Raw genomic sequence first — 25,709 nt, 5'->3', positions numbered from 1 at the left:
CACAGTGAACCATAGACTCACACAGAGACCCATAGCCTCACACAGAGACCCATCGACTCACACAGAGACCCATATACTCACACAGAGACCTATAGACTCACACAGAGACCCATAGACTCACACAGAGACCCAAATACTCACACAGAGACCCATAGACACACAGAGACCCATAGGCTCACACAGAGACCCATCGACTCACACAGAGACCCATAGGCTCACACAGAGACCCAAATACTCACACAGAGACCCATAGACACACAGAGACCCATAGGCTCACACAGAGACCCATCGACTCACACAGAGACCCATAGGCTCACACAGAGACCCAAATACTCACACAGAGACTCATAGACTCACACAGAGACCCAAATACTCACACAGAGACCAAAATACTCACACAGAGACCCATAGACTCACACAGAGACCCATCGACTCACACAGAGACCCATAGACTCACACAGAGACCCATAGACTCACACAGAGACCTAAATACTCACACAGAGACCCATAGACTCACACAGAGACCCATAGGCTCACACAGAGACCCATCGGCTCACACAGAGACCCATCGGCTCACACAGAGACCCATAGACACACAGAGACCCATAGACACACAGAGACCCACAGACTCACACAGAGACCCACAGACTCACACAGAGACCCATAGACACACAGAGACCCACAGACTCACACAGAGACCCACAGACTCACACAGAGACCCACAGACTCACACAGAGACCCAAATACTCACACAGAGACCCATAGACTCACACAGAGACCCACAGACTCACACAGAGACCCACAGACTCACACAGAGACCCACAGACTCACACAGAGACCCATAGACACACACAGAGACCCATAGACTCACACAGAGACCCATAGACTCACACAGAGACCCACAGACTCACACAGAGACCCATAGACACACACAGAGACCCACAGACTCACACAGAGACCCAGAGACACACAGAGACCCATAGACTCACACAGAGACCCAGAGACACACAGAGACCCATAGTTTATTGTCCTTCCCCCGCACCTCCGATTAGCGCACGGTTGGCTACGTACGGTGGCATATCGAGGTTTACTTTCCTGTGCCCTGCTCAACAGCAACCAGAACAACAACAATAATAATACCAATAACCGCTACACTACCGCTCCCACCTACAAAGACAAAGATCCCCCATATATCCTGAACAGACTGTAGGGGCAAGTGCTGTTAGCGAGCACCTATGAAGGCCGGAACGGTACACGTGAGAGGTGGGTGGCCAGCACCACGCCCGACCGCCTTTGTCTCCCGAGTGGCGATGTTCACACACCGCACCAGGTGCTCATTTGAGGCTGAGTCGACCTAGGGGAGGCCCAGGACCGGTTCAGAAAATCGTCACTGGGTGTTGACCGTGAGCGGGAATCGAACCCGGGTCGCCAGGTTTCGTAGCGCAGCGCGCTAACCACTACACTACCGCTCCCCCCCCACACACACACACACAGCGCTACACTACCGCTCCCCCCACACACACACACACAGTCACCCACACACACACAGTCACCCCCACACACGCACACAGTCACACCCACCCACAATCACACGCACTCGGCCGGCGCGCGCGTGCGTGCGCGTGTGACAGGAGATGCGCTCACCCGCTCGACATCTCACTCCTCTCTGGGGGGGCTCACGCCGCTCCTTGCGCCCCATTGGCCCTGCGGAGCCGTCACGTGGCGCGACTTGGCACCTAAATGCGCCGCGTTCACTCGAGCGGGGACTCGAGGCATCAACAGCTGCTCTTGGTGCTACTGCTGCTGGTGGTGCTGGTGGTGGAGTCACGAAGAGCTGCTGCTGCTGCTGGTGTTGGTGGTGGTGGTGTTGGTGGTGGACCCACGAAGAGCTGCTGCTGCTGGTGGTGCTGGTGGTGGAGTCACGAAGAGCTGCTGCTGCTGGTGGTGTTGGTGGTGGAGTCACGAAGAGCTGCTGCTGCTGGTGGTGCTGGTGGTGGAGTCACGAAGAGCTACTGCTGCTGGTGGTGCTGGTGGTGGAGTCACGAAGAGCTGCTGCTGCTGCTGCTGGTGGTGGACCCACAGAGAGCTGCTGCTGCTGCTGCTGCTGGTGGTGGTGCTGGTGGTGGACCCACGGAGAGCTGATGCTGCTGCTGGTGGTGGTGGACCCACGAAGAGCTGCTGCTGCTGGTGGTGCTGGTTACTTTTGCTAATGTCCAGCAGCGACCCGGCTTGGGAGTTCCCATGGACAATGCAAGCATGAGTTTCCTAGATTTCGCGTCAATGTGCGGCGGAGAGGCAGGAGGCTACGGGCCACGCGCATTCGCCGAGCCGTGCGTTCTGGGAACCCTGCATCATCAGCATCATCACCAGCATCATCATCAGCAGCAGCATCATCAGCAGCAGCAGCAGCAGTGCGCCGTCAGCGCTGTGAAGAGCGCGGGAGCTGACGGGCGATATGTGCATCAGCAGCCTCATCACCAGAGCGGTCATCAACACCCACATCATCATCACCACCACCACCACCAACATCAGCACCAAAGCCTTCATCACCATGCACAGCATCAAGACCACCACCAGCAGCAGCAGCAACATCATCAGCAGCAGCAACAGCAGCGAGACGTGCAAGTAACCGTGTCAGCTCACGCGGATTCCTGCAGCTACACCCCGCAAGGCTTCAACGCAAGCGGCCGCTGCCTCAGCCCCGCCAGCCCACCTCGGCCGCCTCCCTCCGCCTATGCCCCGGCGCACGCGGGCGCCCTGCAGCCCGGCTACTTCAGCCCTGGCCACGGCTACGCGCCGGGGCCCGCCAGCGTGGCCGCGTTCGGCCTCTTCGGGCCCCACGAGACGGACGCCACGGCCGTGTACAGCAGCAGCGCGGCGCTCAACCACGTGGCCGGTGGATTCTGTGGCGGTGACGGCGGCGGTGGTGGTGGCGGTGGTGGTGTCAGTGGTGGTGGTGGTGGCTCCTTCCACCACCACCACCACCACGGCGCACAGCAGCAGCAGCAGCAGCTGCTGCTGGGAAGCCACGAGCTGACGGCTGCCGCCGAGCCGCACGCGTTGCCGCATCCGCTCGCCGGAGGCCACGGGTCGCAGTCGCCCGGCCAGGAGGAGAGGCGACCGGGAGACGCGCACTGCCGGGGGGGTGGCTGCCCCGCGAGTCCCGAGGACGCGACGCCGAGTCGGGCAGCGCACACCTTCGACTGGATGAGGGTGAAGCGGAACCCGCCCAGGACAGGTGAGCAGATGTTTGGATGGGGGGGGGGGGGCTTGGGTGATCGAAGTGGAGTGGTGGGGGGTGGGTGTCAGCGAGCCTCATCTGTATGGTATTGAACCCTAGTCCTGAACCTGTCGTGGTTGTTGTGGCTTTAGGGGCTCTGCGTAAGGAGCCCCCCCCCCCCACTCGGGACTGGATTAATGGGGTGGTGTGTCGATGATGCGATTCGAAGATTCCCTCGGGAGGAGTGCAACAGGTGCCCGTGTACCTGTGTGTGTGTGTCTGTGTGTGTGTGTGTCTGTGTGTGTGTGTGTCTGTGTGTGTGTGTGTCTGTGTGTGTGTGTCTGTGTGTGTGTGTGTCTGTGTGTCTGTGTGTGTGTGTCTGTGTCTGTGTGTGTGTGTCTGTGTGTGTGTGTGTCTGTGTGTGTGTGTGTCTGTGTGTGTGTGTCTGTGTGTGTGTCTGTGTGTGTGTCTGTGTGTGTGTGTGTCTGTGTGTGTGTGTACCTGTGTGTGTGTACCTGTGTGTGTGTGTGTGTCTGTGTGTGTGTGTGTCTGTGTGTGTTTCTGTGTGTGTCTGTGTGTGTGTATCAGTGTGTGTCTGTGTGTGTGTGTATCAGTGTCTGTGTGTCTGTGTGTGCGTCTGTGTGTGTGTGTCTGTGTGTGTGTGTCTGTGTGTGTGTCTGTGTGTCTGTGTGTGTCTGTGTCTGCGTGTGTGTGTGTTTGTGTGTGTGTCTGTGTCTGTGTGTGTCTGTGTGTGTGTCTGTGTGTGTGTGTCTGTGTGTGTGTGTCTGTGTGTGTTTCTGTGTGTGTCTGTGTGTGTGTATCAGTGTGTGTCTGTGTGTGTGTGTATCAGTGTCTGTGTGTCTGTGTGTGTGTCTGTGTGTGTGTGTCTGTGTGTGTGTGTCTGTGTGTGTGTCTGTGTGTCTGTGTGTGTCTGTGTCTGCGTGTGTGTGTGTTTGTGTGTGTGTCTGTGTGTGTGTGTGTCTGTGTGTGTGTGTGTTTGTGTGTGTCTGTGTGCGTGTGTCTGTGTGTGTGTGTCTGTGTGTGTCTGTGTGTGTCTGTGTGTCTGCGTGTGTCTGTGTGTGTGTCTGTGTGTGTGTGTCTGTGTGGTTTTCACAGGTGTGGTTTTTACACCTGATGATGATTGCTTGTGTTGCAGTCGAAACGTCGTGAGAATTGTATTGTTTTATATTTTTATTATTTTATTGTTTCCCTTCTACGTGGTGACTTTACCGAAAGAACCAAGAATTTGAATCCCTGCAGTCACGAAAGCTTTGAATAAAAACTTTGTTTATGTTTACAAAATAAACCTTCCAGTCGTCCTCGTACACCAATACCATGCACATGCAGTAATTATTACAATTGTGCGTTCATGATTTGGCGTCGCTGGCAACTAGCACAAACACAGCAACATCTCCGACGTTTCGGCCGACTGACCTCATTCAGGAATAGTGACGTATGCACACAAACAACATGAACCGAACAACGAATCTCTGAATATAATTACACGGAAAAATAATAATAATCTCGAACTTTTAGTGGGAAACAATGCGATATACAACTGCAGCGACATTGTTGTCACCACGTCACGGAACCCGAGCCTGACCCATCCACGTGCCTCAAATGCACGAAGTTCGTAAGTCGAGTCTAACAATACGTCCGTATGTCGAATCGAACAATACCTGAAAGGCGCCTTTGAGTGATGATACTGCTGCTGCTGATGATTGATCATCATGATCATCATCGCCAAGATCAGCATCTTCATCCGCCTTGGTCCAATCCACGATCCACTGCTGGATGATGGCCTCACCAAAGCCGAAGGCGTCTCTCAACGGTCGTGCGAAGCAATAATGAATCCACCTGTGACTGACTGACTGATTTTGATTTAAAGTTTTCGTGACTGCAGGGATTCATATTCTTGGTTCTTTCGGTAAAGTCACCACGTAGAAGGGAAACAATAAAATAATAATAATAAATCGAACAATAAATGATTGCTTGTGTTGCAGTCGAAACGTCGTGATAATTGTATTGTTTTTATTTTATTGTTTCCCTTCTACGTGGTGACTTTACCGAAAGAACCAAGAATATGACTGACTGATGTTAATTTAATTCTAATGACGTTAACATGCCTCCAGAGTTACACGTTAATAGCCAAATTTATGAACGATGAAAAACAATAAAAACTCAAGATTTTTTTTGTGGTTAGTTTGCTCTCCTTCCCCCGCACCTCCGATCAGCACGAGTTGGCTACGTACGGTGCGAAAGAAGTTCAACACACACCCACGTCCCAGTTACCTGCACCCCCACCACCTCTTCCTCCAACAAATAAATAAAATAAAGCCACCTTGATATTTCACCGCTTTAGTTTACTCGGCCTGGAGCTTCGAACCACTCTGAGACTCGTGACAAACACTGTCCGTGCGCACCGTTCACCGTGTTCACCTCCCCCTCTCCCCCCACACCGTAATCGGTAAACCGAGAAATTCGCCTCCCTTCGAGTGTGACGCTCGAGTCGATAGAAGGCGGCTTGCCAGCCTTCTTTCAGCTGTCACGAAAGGCGCGCGTGCGCGTACATCATTCGCATAGGTTACTCGTAGCGTGTATAGGATTACTTGTTCACCTTTTGGCGGCGTACTCTGATCCTAATACTCGCGAGACAGGGCCAGGCAGAAGGTAGTCTTTGGTGTAGGCCAATCCGTTTCAAAGACAATGCGTGGATAATTATCAGAGCAGTTTTTTTTTATTTCATTTTGCTTGTATGATTTGCCACAAGCATGTGTGGTAGTCAATGCAGACAGGATGCCTGGCAAAAGGTGTGAATATTCGTTGGGCCTTTCGGTAAAGTCACGTAGAACAACACAAATTAACAACAAAAAACGACGACGTTTCGATCGCGACACAAACAATGATGAGGATTGCTTGTGTCGCGATCGAAACGTCGGCGGTTTTTTTCGAACGAAACTTTTTGTTCTGCGTGACTTCAACGAAAGACCCAAAATAATATGAATTCCTGCAGTCACGAAAGCTTTAAGTCGAGATTTGAAGGTGCGTCTATTTGGTGTTTGGACGTCTTGACGCACCGTTTTATTGGCAGAAAGGGTCAAACCTATTATTAGAGTAGTATATATGATATTATATTAGTGTAGTAAATATTTTATGGTATACCTACGTGACTTTACCGAAAGAACGAAACAGTAAAGTATATATGTATAATTTTGATTTAAAGCTTTCGTGACTGCAGTAATTCATATTCTTAGCTCTTTCGGTAAAGTCACGTTGAAGGGAAACAATGAAATAATAATATATATAAAACAATAAAAATTCTCACGACGTTTCGACCATATCACAAACGGTCGTTATCAGGTGTCGTGAGAATTTTTATTGTTTTATATATATTTTATTATTTTATTGTTTCCCTTCAACGTGACTTTACCGAAAGAGCTAAGAATATATATGTATAAGTTAGAGTGACAGGCACGTGCTCAAAGCAGTAGCTGACCCGGGCGCCAACGTGATTCTAACTGGTATTATTACAAGTGAATGTTTACTCCGTTCCTCGGATAGTTATTGTGGTCACAGACAGACGGACGGACGGCGTCAAATCACGATCTTGCGACTTGTGGAGTTCGTGGCGTCACTGTTGATTGCATTGAGGAGCTGGGTTCATGATGGTGGTGGTGGTGCTGCTGCTGCTGCTGTACGGACGACTCTCACTCTCTCAGCGTCCACCCGAACTTCCCGGGTTGACGCGCGTGTCGCGAGAGGTGCGAGGTCGTAAACATCGAGACTGGGGAGACAAAGGCGGTCGGGCGTGGTGCTGGCCACCCACCCCCTCGTGTTCCGTGCCGGCCTTCATAGGTGCTCGCTAACAGCACTTGCTCCCTACAGTCTGTTAAGGCTACACGGGGGATCTTTGTCTTTGAAACCCCTTCAAATGTAATTCTCATCGGGATCCCCGTGGTGGTATTAAATTGTGCTTCAATGCTTCACTCATATTTATTTTTCGGTTGCTTGCTTAAGTTTCTCTATTTTACTTTTGTACCGTTATTTATTTACGTGTCAACGTAACTTGCTGACCCGCCCCTGACTGGGCATCTGTGAAAAAGAGCTTCATTGCTCTTCGGATTCCTCCAGGATATATAAAGATTCTGATTGTGAAGTGCAGCCTCCAACCCTTGCTATCAACGCCCTCTCTTCTCCGTCTGGCCACTCTGTTTATGTGCTCTGAAGAAAAGGCTCGCTGGTCCGAAACGTCGTCTATCGCATATTTTTTCTTTAAATGCCAATTTTTTTTTTATTGACGAATGTGTTGAGTTTGTATTGTTGTTGTTGTTAGTGTTAAACTATGATTGTGCGCCGCTGCTAACGCAGCAGCAGCAGCATCACCAACATCATATGCACGGTGCAGCGTTCATTGTGTGTCTGTTTGAGTCTGAGATGTGTGGCACTGTTGACATAATTTGGTTTTAGTTTTAGCGTTTTTCTAAGAGAGAAAAAAAATTATCCCCCAAGTATTTCCTTTCACTGCCGTATCTGATGAGTCTCGCATCCTCATCCTCCAGCTCTCTCTCTCTCTCTGCCTTGCAAAAGATATTTGTTACAATATCCTGCCTCTCGCCTGGAGCTCATTCTACAGCACATAAATCTGTCTAACTATTCTCCACCTAACTAACCACGTAATTGTCTATCTAAGAGTGCAGTGTCAATGTTGATATATATTTACGTTGATCCATATGTATATTTGTGTTTATGTCTGATAGCTAGCTAGGCTGTCTTCTGGCTAACTTATCTAGTATGTATATATATATCTGACTAGTAATTTGTGTGACTATTTGTCTATTACATACGGAGTATCTATAAACATATATACATCTAATTATCACTCTCCAACTATATCTCTATGTCCGTCAATCTATATATCGATGTCTGTCGACTATTTGTCAGACGGGTCGATAACCTTAAGCCTGTCTCTGTGCATGCACATCGAACTTCTTTCGCACCCTACGTAGCTACCCGTGCTAATCGGAGGTGCGGGGGGCGAAAGGCCAACAACCAACTAAACACAACACATATTCTTGGTTCTTTCGGTAAAGTCACGTAGGAAGTGAAATAATAAAATAATAATAAAATACACAATAATAAGATAAAATTCTCACGACATTTCGGCCACAGCGTCGTGAGAATTTTATTTGATTATTTATTTATTTATTCCCTCCTACGTGACTTTACCGAAAGATCCAAGAATATGAATCCCTGCAGTCACGAAAGCTTTCAATCGAAATTTAAACACAACACACACACACACACGCACACACACGCACAAAAAAAACAGTTTCTAAAGAAATCTCTGTTCAATGCAGCGTCCGTCCATCCCTCTCCTGTGCCGTGTGCACGGAACCGTCCGACCGCTAACCACCACACGCGAGTCGATCCGCCTGTCCCGTCTCTGTGCGCGCTCTTGTTGTCCCTGTGCACGACGCTCGTCTCTCCGCGAGCTCTTCCCTGCCCCTGCGTCTGTCCTGCTAAGCGCCTGGCTGTGCACGCCGCCTCGTTTGCGACGCCGAGAATGCCTGCCACGACGCGCTATTGGAGACCACGGAAGTACAGTACAACATCCGTTGTTTACACAGCGGGGTGGGTGGCGGGCGCATAGCGGTACAACACAGAGGCAAGAATGCATCCTCGTCACCTACTGCCCCCCTTTCCCCCTGCCCCCCCCCCCCCCCCCCACATTTCCCGCAAATTATTGTCACTGATCACAGCGTGGTGGGGGGGGGTGTGGGGGTGGTGTTTAGTGGATGCGAGCTCACATCGATTTATGATTATGTATAACGATCGAGCAGCATTTAAGGCGCGCGATATATCAGGCACTGTGACGTGGGCTCGATGGTCGGTAATAATGTTTTCCGCTTGCTTGTAACAGGGGCCGTGGGTTGGTAGGGGTGGCACGGGGGGGGTGGGGGTGTTGTGTAGGGGTGTCTAACCCGTATGGAGAGGTAATTAAGGGCCCCGCGCGTTCCCTTGTAGAGAGAGAGAGATGGAGAGAGAGATGGAGAGATAGATGGAGAGAGATAGATGGAGAGAGAGAGATGGAGAGAGATAGATGGAGAGAGGGAGATAGATGGAGAGAGGGAGAGATGGAGAGAGAGAGATGGAGGAGAGAGGGAGAGATGGAGAGAGAGATGGAGGAGGGAGGGAGAGATAGATGGAGAGATGGAGAGAGATAGATGGAGAGAGGAAGAGATGGAGAGAGATAGATAGAGAGAGGGAGAGATGGAGAGAGAGAGAGAGAGATGGAGGAGGGAGGGAGAGATAGATGGAGAGATGGAGAGAGAGATAGATGGAGAGAGGAAGAGATGGAGAGAGAGATAGATGGAGAGAGGGAGAGATGGGGAGAGAGAAAGAGAGATGGAAGGAGGGAGGGAGAGACTTTTGACTTTTAAACAACTTTTATTACCGCCAGCAGCAACACCACTGGAGGCGATTCCGATACGAATTACACAAAGTCACCATCAACACAAATAACCAAACACAAACTAAATTCGAAGCTTTCGTGACCTCAGGAATTACTCTTTGGTTCTTTCGGTAAAGTCACGCAGAAAACAAAATCAAACAATAATAGAACACGACGTTTCGGTTGCAACACAAGCAACCATCATCGGGTAAGAATGAATGATAAAAACACATACACGGGAACAGCGTAGGCAGACACACATGCAGAAAGAGACACGCACACAAAGACACACCGAGTGTGACACACACCAAGGAAACACAGACACGGAAACAACACAGGCACACACATGCAGAGAGAGAGATGGAGAGAGAGATGGCCGGAGGGTTGACGTGCCGAGAGGGAGATGGAGCCATGAAATGGTCTAGCTTGTAGGGGAATTGTCACATTCCATGGCCGCACGATCGTGAGAGATGGCGAAGGTTTTTAACTTTGGGGGAGGCCTTCATCCAGCAGTGGACTGATCACGGCTGAACGTGGATAATGCTAATTGGATATATATGTAGTTGTGTGTGTAGTATGTATTTTATTACTTTACCGTTACTTTGTTTTTAGTTTCACGACTTATTGTGACGAGGAGTGTCTGCTTCTGTGTCTTGTTCAGCGCTTTGAGATCTTTGATGTCGGAACTTTTTCAGATTCAGAATATTTATTTATACCGGAGGAATCCGATGACCTATTAAGTTTTTTTTTTTTTACAGATGTTCAGACTGTATTACTCACAATAATACATATATGCGTAACCATCTTCCCGTTTGTCCGTTTATAACCATGCTAGAGCCACGTGCGCGTGTGAACGAGTAATAATAGTATCGGCCTGTTTGTTTTGTTTTCTGTTTTTGGGGGGTAAAATGGGCTTATGGCCTTTGTATACACACGGCCAGAGTTGAGATGTGGTCCGGCCGTGAGTCCGATGTGATTGGGGTCTGACCACACCTTACACGATGGCCCACTCGATTCCTACACGTTCACAACAAAGGGCCTCTATACACGTCTCTCTGTCTGCTCAATCACCGCGTCCCAAAAAAAAAAAAAAGCGCGCATCGGCATGAACCATGGTAGTGGCAGCAGTGGGCAGCAGCAGCAGCAGCAGATACATTGATGATGAAGGTGATGATGTTGAAGGAAAAGTTTTAGAAACTCTCCTGGCAGCGTGCGGTCACTGTGCTCACCGCCCAGGACAGAACCATGGACGGTAAAACGTCGACTCAGTGCCCCGTTCACAAACACGGAGGAGGAGGAGGAGGGAGAGGCGTCATCACAGCAGCGATTCACCACTCCGCTACTCCCTGACTCCGAAATCGTCCGGCTCATCAACCACCTCGATGTAACATCGCAGCTGTTGCTCTACAGCAACATCAGCGACCGTACGAAGCAGAGATCTTTAGAATCACACTGAGACCCATACGCTCACTTGGAGACCCACAGACTCGCACAGAGTTCTAAAGAATCGCATAGAGACCCGTAGACTTACATATAAATCCACAGACTCACGCAGAGATCTTTATCGGTGAGTGTGCTGCACCGCAAACCCGGCAACCCGAGTTAAAATACCGCTCACGGCCAACACCAGTGACGATTATCTTAACGGGTCGTGGGCCTCCCCTAGGTCAACTCAGCCTCAAATGAGTACCTGGTGCGGTGGGTAAACATCGCCACTGGGGAGACAAAGGCGGTCGGGCGTGGTGCTGGCCACCCACCCCCTCGTGTGCCGTACCAGCCTTCATGCGTGCTCGCTAACAGCACTTGCCCTAACAGCCTGTTAAAGGCTATAAGGGGGATCTGTTTCTTTGTTTATGTGTGGAAAAAAAACAAAATATTCCCCGTCTACCCTTAATACACCGCTAGCGGGTGGCCAACACCATGCCCTGCCGCGTTTGTCTCCCCGGTGGCGATGTTTACACACCGCACCAAGGTACTCATTTGAGGCTGAGTCGACCTAGGGGAGGCCCAGGACCGGTTCAGATAATCGTCACTGGGTGTTGGCCGTGAGCGGGAATCGAACTCGTGTCGCTGGGCTCATAGCGCAGCGCGCTAACCGCTACACCACCGCTCCCCGTAGACACACACACAGACACACAGACACACACACAGACACACAAGCGCGTGCACATCAGCGGAATTCTCCTCTTGGCACAGCGAGCGAGCGCGCTGAGACGTATCTGCGTGCGTTCATTGCCCCGCGGCTATGATGAGCGCCGTGGATCGTTGCGGCACCCCCCCACCACCACCACCATCCCCCCACCACCACCCCCCCACCACCACCACCCCCCCCCCCACCACCACCCACCCCACTCACCCTCGGCCCTCCTCCGTTCGCTTCGCTGACTCGCGAGGGTGTTGCCGGCTCAATGGCGATCGGCGAACGGCGTTCTTTTTCGAAATTAACAATCGGGCGACATAAACGCCTCCTTCCCTCCTCTCCCATCGCTGTAATCTCTACGTTTTAAAAAAAAACTCCGTATAATAATGCCACAGTTTATTTTGGTTATGCATCACAGCAGCGATACGACCTTCTGGAAGTGATGTTGTTGTTGTTGTTGATGTTTTCATGCCCTGCATGCAGCATTGTTGTCAATGCACTCGATACGGACTGTGTCCATGGGCCGGTGTTTAACATCCCTGCTGTCTCGTCAGCAGCGCCAGGCTTGGCTTCAACGAATGCCGACGAACGGCCCCGATGCTTGCTGGCGACGATTGCGAGGGTTGATGAGGTTGTAGGAGACGAATGGGAAGGAGTTCCATCAATAGTTTGTCCCCTCGCATCGGAGCGGGTGTTGTTGCTGTTGCTGCTGTTGTTACTCGTGCGTTCATCGGTTTCGGCTTTTTTTATCTTAAAGACTCCCGTCTCGGTAAACCATTGGGAAGTTTGGGAAAGCTCAAGTCGCTGATTTTATTTGTTTTAAACGGGTAACGAATTCCACGCCGCATGAGCAGACATCAAGAAAAGAGTCGCGCTCCGCGTGCTGTTTTTTTTATATATCGTCGGTCGACGAATCTCCCCGCAGAATCACGTCTCGCAACATCAGCTTAGTCTGCTTGCCTGAAGCAGGCAAAACCCCTTGGACCGGTTCCTGCAGGAGCCAGATCCACACGTCGGTGAAACGGCTGGGAGACATTGCATTGCTTGGGCGATTCCCCGGCCTGTCAGCCAGCCACCACCAACGCCCCCTCTCCTCCACCCACAAAGCCCTCCAATTTAACACGCAGTAGGAAGGCTTTCGCGAACAATATCATCCATAATAGAGAGGTTTTTTTGTTGGGTTAGGTGGCGTGAATATATAAATGTGTCGTTCAAACCCGCCACCACCCGACACAGCCAATTAGCAAGGGTTGTCACGTAAACAGAACGGGCCCAATTCGTCACTAGTAGAGCACACACAAATCTGGCTGTCGCCTGATGAAGCTAGTTGTAATTACTTCCGAAACGTCGTACTCAGATTGTTAATGTTGTGGCTTGGCTCTCCAACACACAACCGGTGGTAATGTACTAGTATACTGCACTATACACTACACTATACACTACACTATACACTACTATACACTATACACTACTATACACTACACTATACACTACTATACACTACACTATACACTACTATACACTACCATACTCTACTATACACTACACTATACACGACACTATACACTACACTATACTATACACTACACTACACACTACACTACACACTACACTATACACTACACTATACACTACTATACACTACACTATACACTACACTATACACTTCTATACACTACACTATACACTACACTATACACTACACTACTATACACTACACTATACACTACACTATACACTACTATACACTACACTATACACTACACTATACACTACACTATACACTACATTATACACTACACTATACACTACTATACACTACTATACACTACTATACACTACACTATACACTACACTATACACTACTATACACTACACTATACACTACACTATACACTAGTGCTGTACTAGTGACGAATTGGCCACGTTCTGTTTACGTGGCAACCCTTACTAGTTGGCTGTGTCGGGTGGTGGCGGGTTTTAACGACATATTTCTAAAAGTCCCCCAATATTGGTGACGATGGTGGAAAGATTGTCGCGTTGACGCCACAATTGGACGACAAAAGTGGCATTAGGCCAACAACGCTCTGACACGTGGCCTAGCAGAAGCGCGCGTAGGTATGCGAATGAGTGTGTGACGTCCCCTAGGTCGACTCAGCCTCAAATAAGTACCTTGTGTGGCGTGTAGACATCAGAACTGGGGAGACAAAGGCGGCCGGGCGCAGTGTTCGCCACACTACCTCCTCGTGTCTCGTGTCAGCATTCATAGGGGCTTCTCGCTAACAGCACTTGCCCCGACAGTCTGTTGTATGCTGGACGGGGGTATATTTGTCTTGGTGTGAAATTCATTACGGCTGCTCTGAAGAACAGGGGTCATTACCCGAAACGTTATCCTATTCCAGTATAAATGTTTCTCTTGCAAGAAGAGTTCTAATGACGAAGGCCGCGAGGTTTTTAAAAACATTACTTTATCGAGTTTAGTTTTAACTGTTTAGTATAACTGTAATGTTTTGCACGGGTTCAGTGCGCTAACCACTGCGCCACCGCTCCGCATGCAATGATATGCGTGAAATGCTGACGGACAACACCGTGCAGCAAGGCCGTAGCCATGAAGTCAACATTGGGGGATGACCAAATCTTCCAGAGGATCTGGGGGTCCTCCCCCCCCCCCCCCCCCCAGAAAAAAATCTAAATTTCAAAACGAATTTCCTGCCTAAAATATTAAAAAATCACTAACACATAGGATGGACTTTTGATTATTTTTTTTTACAATAATGTCTAATAGTGTTATTGTATTACATTTCTCTGTTTTTTTTTCTTTTCTTACATTTTCTTGTTTCATTGTATGCAATGGCAGAAATTAGGGGTTTATAAAGTACAACCATAACCACAATCATATAAACAGAAATCTATTTTATAGCAATATATGGGGGGGGGGGAATTTGAACATATTTGAATATTGGGTGGGATGTGTTCCCCCCAATACATTTATTATAATTAGGGCCTTGCTGTGCAGTGCAAACCTCCCATCGTCTATTCAACGGTGCAAGCGTGTGTTTTAGTAGCTCAGTTATAATTTATAAATCATCATATTTTATTCTTACTAACAATACTTATTTTATACTCTTTCGGTAAAGTCACGTAGTTAGAATGTGACTTTACCGAAATAACCAAAGAGTATGGATTCCTGCAGTCACGAAAGCTTCAAATCAAAATACTTATTTTACTTCTTGGCAATAGCTCTTCGAAATGATACGGCGCGTACATCATTCAAAACATCATTATTATTACTACGACATATTTTATCCAGGAGGGTTCTTCTGCCGTTGCATAGGGCGGGTGGGGTTGGGGGTGGTTTATATTTGACGAAAGTTGTGCTCACACACATTGAAAACGACGAATCGTGTTTGTTGGCCACGTGTGGAGAGGCTACGGCGCGGAGCGTCGAACCCCACCACGCCTTGCTGCGCGCACGAGCGAACCGGCCCTCAAGGCAGCTGCGACCCGCCTGTAAAGTCGCCAACGCCACTGGATTTTAAATTTTATTACGAATCCACCAGACCTGTGCACTTTTTAAATCGAGATTGAAAACTCAATTTCTTCAGATCTGGTTTATTTGTGTTGTTCTTGTTGTTGGCTACGTACGTTGCGAAAAAAGTTCAATGTACATACAGTATACACGATGCAGAGATGTCCCCTTACGTCTATATATGATAAAACGTATTATTATTATGATTGTCGCTACGTTACTATTGTCACGTGCTGTATTGCACCAGGAGTTATTATGTAGAAGACGCCTTGTGATTCGAGTTACTGTTATTGCCCAAAAGTGCACGTGGAGACTTATTTTCGATTCACCACTCGGTCCGCAAAACACATTGAGATGGAAACCCGATTTCGTATTGATATACTACATATATGACTTGATATACTACATATATGACTTGATATACTATGTATATATGTGTGTGTGACTTACTATGCAGGCCATATTCAACAACTCCTATCGCCGTGCACGTTAAAACCAGTACATTATAACAATAGTGCATTATTATTATTATTGTTACAGCATTCACAGCCGTTGACAATCCACTGCTGGATGAAGCCCTCATCGATCAGTATCGGCCACGGGAGTAATTTAACCATACTTCACCACGCCGGTCACTGGCGTGGGTTTGGGCTTTCCCTTGTTCCTGATGACGACCGCTCGTGTTGCGATCTACGTGGCTTTCACCGAAAGAACCGTACAATATGAATTCCTGCAGGTGGCGAAAGTTTTAAGTCAAAATTGCAGCGCGTCACGTGTTGACACGCCAGCGACGTTCGCCTTGCTGGGGATCGAAGGCAGGTCGCCAATCATTGCAGCGCAAATGTCGCTAACCGCAGCGCCACCGCTCCCTCTTGGCGCGTCGCAGGCGATCGAACGCATAGGGCGCAACGAGGAACAGCAGAAGGGCCATTGGCCGAAACGTCGCCTCTACTTTTCCTTTTAAGTCCACAGTGTTATTGATTAATGTGTTGAGTTGTTTGTATATATGTATACAATCATAGCGTGCCGTTAGTGCGATCATTCGCACGTGTTGTATGTGTACGTGATATTTGTGTGTGTGTATATATGAGTTCCGTGTATGCAGCACATGGAGGGTAATTTGGTTACCCATCGAACAAAGATGGTCACTTCATGAAATAGTGACCGTCTTTGCGCGTCTGCGCCCGTCTGGAACGCTCTTCCTTCCGATATGAGGAAGCCATTGGAGCTGTGCACTTTTAAATCTAGATTGAAAACATATTAATTTTAATCTTGATTGGAAGCTTTCGTAACTGCAGGAATCCATACTCTTTGGTTATTTCGGCGAAGTCTTCACCTGAAGACGATTGCTTGCGTGGCGGTCGAGTCGTCGTGATCTATAATTTTTTCTACCTACGTAATTTATTTTAAACTGATTTTGCGTGGGTTTAGTTTGTTGTCTTTACCCCACACACAATACATAGGGGTTTTTTTTCTGGGTGCTTCGTTTTTCTGTCACGTGTGAACACTCATTCATTGGCTGACAGCACCTTAATATATAGAGGAGCGCAGATCCTGGGCAATTGATGGTAGCGCCGGCTCAGCATCGCGTGGCTCCTACTGCTGGCGCCTCTGAGTCGTCCTCATCTCTGAGTTATCCTCTCTCTCTCGCTTTTTCTGAGTCGTCCCACCTCTCTCTTTCTCTCTCTCTCTGAGTCGTCCTCATCTCTGAGTTATCCTCTCGCTCTCTCTGAGTCGTCCCATCTCTCTCTCTCTCTCTCTGAGTCGTCCTCATCTCTGAGTTATCCTCTTTCTCTCGCTCTCTCTGAGTCGTCCCACCTCTCTCTCTCTCTGAGTGGTCCTCGGCGACCCGGATTCGATTCTCGCTCACGGCCAACACCAATGACGATTATCTGAACCGGTCCTGACCCTCCCCTATGTCGACTCAGCCTGAAATGAGTACCTGGTGCGGTGTGTAGTAAACATCGCCACTGGGGAGACAAAGGCGGTCGGGCGTGGTGCTGGCCACCCACCCCCTCGTGTACCGTCCCGGTCTTCAAAGGCGCTCGCTAACAGCACTTGCTCCCTACAGTCTGTTAAGGCTACACGGGGGATCTTTGTCTTTGTCGTTTTGTGCATCAGCAAGGAGCGCCGAGCTGGGCTGCTTCCACCAACAGGGCGCCTTCAGCGGTGGCAACAGCGGCAGTAGCAGCGCCCAGCAGCAGCACCAGCAGCAGCAGCGAACCAACTTCACCACCAAGCAGCTGACCGAGCTGGAGAAAGAGTTCCACTTCAGCAAGTACCTGACGCGCGCGCGCCGCGTCGAGATCGCCGCCGCCCTGCAGCTGAACGAGACCCAGATCAAGATCTGGTTCCAGAACCGGCGCATGAAGCAGAAGAAGCGGGAGCGCGAGTGTCGCGACCCCGCCAGCAAGGGGCTCTCGGCGGCCGCCGGAGAAGGGCACGCCGAGGTCGGCGGCGTCTCGGCGAAGGGGTTCGCGTTGGAAGTCGCGATCGGGGCCCGTGAGAGATCGTCGGGTCTCGGGAGCGGGCCGACGTCGCCTGCTGAGCCAGACTCGGCCGCAGTTGCTGCCGCCGCTGCTGCTGATGATGATGACGACGACGACGATCATCACGATCATCGCGATGATGATGATGATCGTGATGATGACGATTATGACGTATCGCCCTGAGTTGGGCTGGGGCCGTAGAGAAGAGACGCTGGAGCGGTGGAAAGTTTTGCTTTGAAAGGAGGCGGATACTCTGCTGACTTCGCGGCAAAGGTTTAAGTGTTGGAGTGAATCTTGATGTGCAGCTTGCGTGACTGCAGGAATCCATACAACCTTTCGGTAAAGTCACGTTGGTAGAAAATTTTAATATAATAAAACAACAAAAATATCACACGTATATATTAAAATATGTTATTTTTTTGTTTTATGTTCTTCTTCTACCTACGTGACGTTACCGAAAGAACCAAAGATTGTTGGAGTGAAATTCGCCTGTTTTTTTTTACGTCTCCGCGTCTCTCTATCCGCACGCGTGGCTCGCGGTGTCTGAGTGTCTCGGTTTTTGTTCGACATCTCTCAATGATCTCCGTCTCTGTGTCTCCGTGCGTCCGTCTGTTACGTCTTGTCTCCACGCGTCACTTTCTGTGTCCCCTGTCTCTGCCTGCCGCAGGGACTCCCTCCACTCCGTGTCTCTGTCCCGACGTCTCCTCAACCTCGGCAATCTCCCGTTTCGTGCTTACGTCTATCTCCCAGTGTCGATGTCTGCGGCGTAGTGTCGCAATGTCTTTGTGCGCTCCGTCCTCTCCTTCTCTCCGTCTCTCTGTCGACCCATCTCGAGGCCGGACGAACACGAGTTCAATATTGTGTGTTGAACCTCCTTTTCACGCCGTACCTAGTCAACCGTGCGAAAATCGGTGCTGGGGGTCAACACGATTTGCACCAAATTGCTGCCGATTTATGGAGGCAGCGGCAAAGTTTACAGCCAACAAGGAAAAAAGAAAATATCCGATGGACAAGTACAATCGCACACGACCGGCGAATCAGATTTTTTTTCGGTTTCAAATCGGTCCCATCACCATATTTCAACAAAGCTTTTCACTCCTTCGCATTCAATTTGCACGCGACATTCAAACAATGTTCGTGTTTATCGCTGTACGTCGTATTTGTGGTTGCTGTTGTTGATTGCTATTGATCCCGCTAGGTTATAGATTAACGTGTAACGCGAACGAGAATGTCTGCAAATGCCTCCGTCTCTGCGCACGATCTCCCGTGGCGGCAAGCGCGCTCTGTCTTTCTGTCTCTCTCGCTGTCTCTTCTTCGTCAGCGAGAGTCAAGCTGGCGGATTCAAACGCTTACCTCGAAATTAATCACACTGTAAAGTGAATGAAAAACACAATCCTCGTATGTTTACAATTCCGTACCATTAACAATCGTCCGTGTACACCGACGAACACGCGCAGAGATATGCGCGTGTGTGTGGTTGTTAGATAAAACAAAAATCAAAGAGTTGTGAGAATTAAACGATGTAATAAAAACACACAATGCCTCGGATGGTGCCCATGTGGAGCTTTTAGGAAGCTCGCTATTTATGTGTCTATTGGTAATATATAAATACTATTGTGCGTTAATATATTCATGTAGGTGAGATTAATCATATAGGTAAGATAAGCGAATGTTATTGGTATCGCACCCCAGAATCAATCCTCAGCTCTCCAGTAGACGGTGTGCCGGGTATAAGGTTTGAGTACCTGTCCAGGGGTAGTTTTATCGTCCCGATGATGATGATGGACGCCGTGACGAATAGTTATTATTCAGGGAAAGAGAACGCGCGTGTTCGTCTTTGTCTTCGTGCCTAAGCGTTCGCACGTGGTTGATTGCGTGTGTGTGCGCGTGTGTGCGTGTGTGTGTGTGCGTGTGTGTGCGTGTGTGTGTGTACGTGTGTGTGCGTGTGTGTGCGTGTGTGTGTGTGCGTGTGTGTGTGCGTGTGTGCGTGTGTGTGTGCGGTGTGTGCGTTTGTGTGTGCGTGTGTGCTTGTGCGTGTGCGCGTGTGTGTGTGTGCGTGTGTGTGTGTGTGCGTCTGTGTGTGCGTGTTTGTGCGTGTGTGTGCGTGTGGGCGTGTTTGTGCGTGTGTGTGTGCGTGTTTCGTACGTGTGTGTGTGCGCGCGACTCTGTTGTGGGGAGCGGTGGTGTAGCGGTTAGCGCTACGCTGCGCTACGAACCTGGCGATCCGGGTTCGATTCCCGCTCGTGGCACAACACCGGTGACGATTATCTGTACCGGTCCTGGGCCTCCCCTAGGTCGACTCAGCCTCAAATGAGTACCTGGTGCGGTGTGTAAACATCGCCACTGGGGAGACAAAGGCGGCCGGGCGCGGTGTTGGCCACCCACCCCCTCGTGTGCCGTGCCGGCCTTCATAGGTGCTACTCGCTAACAGCACTTGCCCCTCCAGTGTGTTAAGGCTATGCGGGGGATCTTTGTCTTTGTGTGTGTGTGTGCGACTCTGTTGTGTATGATGGGAAGCGGCGTAGTTGTTGTTAGCGCGCTGCACAACGAACTCGGTCCACTCCAGCTCACATGCAACAACTGTGAGGATTATCTCCCCTGGGTCGATTGAGTGTTAAATTAGTTATCTGATGCTGCGTGTAAAATAAGTAAGTAAGTAAAAAGACATCAGCATTAGGGAGACAAAGACGGCCGGGCGGGGTGCTGGCCACCCCACCAGCTCCTGTGCCCGTGTCGGTCTTTATAGGTACTGCTCGCTTACAGCCATTTCCCCAACAGTTTGTTGGGGGAATCTGTCTTCATATGAGTGGGTATGTGTGTGTGTACATGTATGTATATGAGTGCGGTTAGCGCGCTGCGCTACGAACCTTCCGACCCGAGTTCGATTCCGGCTCACGGCCAAAATCAGTGACGCTTATCTGAACCGGTCCTGGGCCTCCCCTAGGTCGACTCAGCCTCAAATGAGTACCTGGTGCGATGTGTACCTGGTGCGATGTGTAAACATCGTCACTGGGGAGACAAAGGCGACCGTGCGTGGTGCTAGCCACCCACCCCCTCGTGTGCCGTGTCGGCCTTCATAGGTGCTCGCTAACAGCACTTGGTCCAGCATCCAGTCGAAGCCTATAGGGGTATATTTGTCTTTTGTAATCTGAATACGTGTCCGTGTGTCTATGCGTGTGTGTCTATGCGCGTTTGCCTGTGCGTGTGAATGAATATTCGAGGCTGTAATTGCGTCCACACTGCGGTTTAGCGCTCATGAATTCCTCTCCCCTCCTCCTCCTCCTCCTCGCTATACAAGGAGGCGTCCGCGCGGCTGTTCGTACCGTACAGGGTTTAATTTACATTGAGTCTCAAGGCAGGGTGTGCTCTCCAAAGACGCGAGTGTGTGTGTGTATAAGCACACACATGTGGAAAAATCGAACGGTGAAAAGTTGCTTTGTGGTCACTAATGCCTTTTTGTTTGCACTAAAAAAGTGGCTTATTTGTCGTTTAAGTTGCAATCTCGTGGTGTGCGAGTCATGGATGTGTTCCATAGCGGGTGATCGTACAGCTCCTCCCCAATGTTAACATTAAGAACAACAGCAAACCCACCGAACTCCTTCGACACATTCGTCAATAACGCTGCCTTGATATGTACCACGCAAGCCACGTGTAGCGCAGTGCTGGAGTACATTGAACCAAAAAAAAAATGTTAACCTGGTAAGTCCCCCTGAGCTATAGACTGTAGCTCTTTTTGTCTGTATGTATGTTGACATTCTTTCGCACCGTGCTAATCAGAGGTGCGGGGTTTAAGGACAACAACAATTTGTGTTGTCAGAAGCGGCCTGGCCACAAATGATAGCTCAACGAAGTGGCTTATCATCATCGTGTAGACATTGATAGCAGCCACATTTCTCTAAACCAGTGGTTATTTTTCTTCTTCTTCTTAATCTGGGGTGCGTCGCGTGTGAGATGCCCTTTCTTTTGGTGTGGGACATGGCCAGATTTTTTTAGAAGATAAATAATCGAAAACGCATGTTAGGCACGGACACGTAAACACAACTACTTTTTACCATCAAACTTGTGTATTTATTAACAGGATGATTTTTTTGTTTTTTACGATTGAGAACCAAAGGGTTGCAAGGCTTCAGTAAATGGTAATAACCACTGCTCTAAAATGCGTGATGTTGATTCTCAATGTGGAGGGGATAACCCGGAGGGTCCGGGATTAAAAATCCACGCGACCACGAGGAGAGAGACACGCAAACTCCAAATAGACGTGCGTCAGGGTCGGGATCGAACCTGCAACCTCCTGTATACCAGGCCGCAGTGGCAACACTTGTTGACACGTATGAGTTTTTCATTTATTTTTTTATTTTTTACACGGATATCAAACATTTCAATCGTTTCTTTTTCAAGTTGATATTTTATCTGTTCTAATTTTTTTCACGTTTATTTTATTCTTCTGCCTTTTCAGATGATATTTAAAAAGTGGAAAAAAATACTATTGCGAGCAAGTTCAATCCGTTATGTCTTCTAAATAAGGCGGTAAATAATCTAAAAAAGTATCCTCAATTCATTTCAAAAGAGCATTCGTGCATCGTACATGCATGTTAAAGGCAGTCAGCGTTATAACATTTGTTAAAATAAATTAAAATAACCCGATGTGATTTGTTGACATAAATATAATAACCTGATGTGTCCTGACTTTTGGGCCACTGTATATCTAATAGGTGACGTTTCGGGCAATGAGCCTTCTTCATAGGCTACAGGGTTATTGTTCTTGTTATGCATCACTGCCAATACAGCAGCAGCATCAGCAGCGCCCAAATCGCTTCCCGAGTGCTGGCGTCTTATGCAAGAAACGACGAGGGCATGGCTTCATCCAGCAGTGGAGTGATCACGACCGATGATGATGAGTGTTGATGATGATGATGTTGTTTAAACAAGCTTATACTCGTCATTATAAATTCTGAGTGCATAATAAACATGCTCGTCGACAATAATATCGTCTGAATCGGGAAAAAAAATTATGGGCAACGTTTCTAGTCACGACCCTTGTTCAGATATTTTTGTTAGCGTGTACAATCCGAGGAAATAATGTAACAGATCAATGCATTGCTTGATTTACTGCCATTGAGCGCAATAGAATATGTAGACGTTTCGGACAGCTGGGCCTTCTGCAGGAAATATTGAGGTCTTGCGTGTACTGTGAATAGTAAAATAGGCGTGGCAAAGGTGCAATGGGTCGATGGGGGGTTGAATAATTGTTTTTTTTTAATCTCACTCCTCGAGTGAGCCACTATTGATACGTTATCGGGCGAATTCGCTCAGATTATACGGATGACCGCAGAAAGTTAGAATCGAGCGGCAGGCCTTCAAAGTTGTTGAGCGTTCAGCAGGCCGCGGTTACCGGAGCTGTCCGCGTCTGAGCTCCGGAAATTAAATATCTGAATAAGTGTTGCCCACGACGAACGAATTCGCGTATAGAAGTAGTGCGCACGAAGCAAATGGCATAGCCCCATAGCGTGATCTTGTTTACAGGAGGGGAGCAGTGTGTTGGGCAGGCGGGGTGGGGGGGGGGGGCTACAGACGAAGTGGGAGGTGTGTGGGTGGGGGGCTACATGGACCGGGGCAGGGTCACGACACGCGCCAATGTCAACTCGACTTGAGACACGTGTTAAACACTCAAAGACAGCCGCTAAAGTCCTCATCTGCTCCTGTCTGACTATCGCGCATTCTGCTCTGTCCCCCGACCACAAACCGCTCCCCGTGTGCTGGTTGTTGTGGCCAAGAGGAGAGGCTCCGCGGCGAGGTGTTAGTTAACACTTCGCCGCGCGTGGCGAGCTGTTAACTACCTCGCCCGGTATGCAGGAGGTCGCCGGTTCCATCTCGATCATGATGCCCGCTGCATATTTGGAGTCTGCGTCTCTCTCTCTCTCTCTCTACCTCTCTCCGCTTGGTCGCGTGGATATTTAGGCGGGCCCTCCGGTTTTGCTCCCTCCAAATATAGAATCAACATCACGCGTTAACAGTTTTCGGCCGCTCCACGCGACAAGCCACTTCGTTGAGCTGTCACTCGTGGCCAGGTTGCTTCTGAAAATTTGAGCTACACAGCTCCAGTGGGCCTTACCCGGTTACAATAAAAAAAAAAGAAGTTTAGCTTTAACTACCACTCGTGTTATCTTACCCCCTCCACCCCCGCAACGGGAGTAGGATGGCATCGAGTTAAATCGTAGACGTCGTGTTCACGTGATGTTTGGTCAATGTGTAAGCCTCCTGGCTGTCGAGATGCGTGGTAATTCACCGCCGTACAGAATCAGAATATTTATTTATACTGGAAGAATCCGATGAGCTACAAAGCTCTTTTTACCACAGATGCCCAGAAGTTCACGGTTCTCCCGGCGTGTGTCGCGACGACGCATATGTACGTGTATATATTTATGTATGTACGCTGAGCTTCTTTCGCGCCGTACGTAGCCAACCGCGCCAATCGGGGGCGCGTTTGCATCGCCGTCGTATGTGAGTACGCGGAGCGTTATACGGGTCACCTTGGGGGGGGTGGGTGGGGGGGGGGGGGGAGAGTTTCAGGACGTCTCGAGACAAACGTGAGCCGATGCCGCGGCTGGCGAAGCGGTGGCGACATCACGAGAACGACCCCCATCCCCCACCTCGGCGAACTTTGATGGCTCCGTTCGATTCTCGGCCGTGGCTCACGAAGTCAGCGGCGACTTTTGTCGTTCACTAAACCCGCACACGCGAGCCTGGTGGACTCTGGTCAAACGACCCCCCCCCACCCACCCACCCACCCACACACCCACCCACCCACCCACACACCCACCCACCCACCCACACACCCACACCCATGACCGATGGCGCGTGGGTGGACCTGGCTCGCAACAGTGGGCAGACAGCGGGATGGAAGACCATCGACATTGGAATTTAACTTCCGAACATGCGTGGTTTGGATGTCGGACTTCTTTCGCGCCGTACATAGGCAACCGTGCGAATCGGAGGTAGGCGGGAGAGGACAGCTGAACTATAAAAAAAAAACACACACACACACAAAAAGCAGTTCTAAAGACTTAAAGACTTTCGTGACTGCAGGAATTCAGATAGAGCAATATCTATCGACGTGGCTTTACCTAAACAACCAAAGAATATGCAGTTCTAAAGAAATGTGTTCCCCATCGAGATGTGGACGTTGCAAAACTCCAGTGGCCGCCACCATCCGCAAGCGAATCCAAGACAAAGGCTGCAGGTGGCAAAAATGACACCGACGTGATACGGATGAACAGCTCTCATAGCTATGCAAGCCTCGAGTGGCAGCTGTTGTTGTTGATACCGCTGTTGTTGTTGTTGTTGTTGTTTTTTTCCTTGTCCACCGACTCCTCCAGCTCGCCTTGGTTTGTCCATCCGCAATGCCGTAAACAGTTTGTGTCAGCCCGAGTGTCAAGTGATCATAATAATTATTATAATAATAATAAAAAAACTGTGACCACAGGTTGTTGTTGTTGTTGTTGAGTCTTCTTCAAGTCAAAATGAACAATCGCTGCTCGAGTGAGCAGTCGCGGCGATGCTTATCTCCTGGGCCAGTGGTGGACATTCCACAGTCCTGCGGCGGGAGCGAGACTCTCCACACTAAAACCACTCTCGACTCTACCCCCGCACAATGCGGCACTCATTGTATCGGACCCTCTAGCAGTGCTTCTTAACCCTGACTGCAGCCTTGCACCCCTATATATATAAAATGTGAATACATACGATGGTTGGATGAAACACAGCAATTTGTAGTTACGTGCCCGTGCTCAAATTGCGTTTTCGACTATTTACCTTCTACAATTTTTTTTTTTAAATCTGGCCATGTCTCTCACCCCCAGGGGGTTGCGGGCACCCACAGG

The 25,709-nt window shown here is 49.4% G+C and overlaps 1 protein-coding gene across 1 annotated transcript; it reads left to right on the top strand.

The window, feature by feature from the left end:
* Positions 1-1,598: 1,598 nt before the first annotated feature.
* LOC142929783 (uncharacterized) lies at positions 1,599-25,311 on the top strand. The gene is made up of 2 exons (XM_076071727.1): positions 1,599-3,238; positions 17,462-25,311. The coding sequence occupies exons 1-2, from the start codon at positions 2,242-2,244 to the stop codon at positions 18,010-18,012; spliced, it is 1,548 nt and encodes a 515-aa protein (XP_075927842.1). The 5' UTR covers positions 1,599-2,241; the 3' UTR covers positions 18,013-25,311.
* Positions 25,312-25,709: the final 398 nt, after the last annotated feature.

This window comes from Petromyzon marinus, chromosome 2, assembly GCF_048934315.1.
Source record: "Petromyzon marinus isolate PM22_M1 ecotype Great Lakes invasive population chromosome 2, UKy_Petmar_22M1.pri1.0, whole genome shotgun sequence".
Taxonomy (NCBI): Eukaryota; Metazoa; Chordata; class Hyperoartia; order Petromyzontiformes; family Petromyzontidae; genus Petromyzon; species Petromyzon marinus.
Note: the sequence above shows the minus strand (reverse complement) of the source record. Positions and strands in the feature narration are given on the sequence as shown.

What these genes read in the sequence shown, in the direction of transcription:
- LOC142929783 (XM_076071727.1), top strand. Translation starts at nt 2,242, where the DNA reads ATGGACAATGCAAGCATGAGTTTCCTAGATTTCGCGTCAATGTGCGGC. An exon ending in GCGGAACCCGCCCAGGACAG is followed by an intron (nt 3,239 to 17,461) that starts GTGAGCAGATGT and finishes TTTGTGCATCAG; the next exon opens with CAAGGAGCGCCGAGCTGGGC.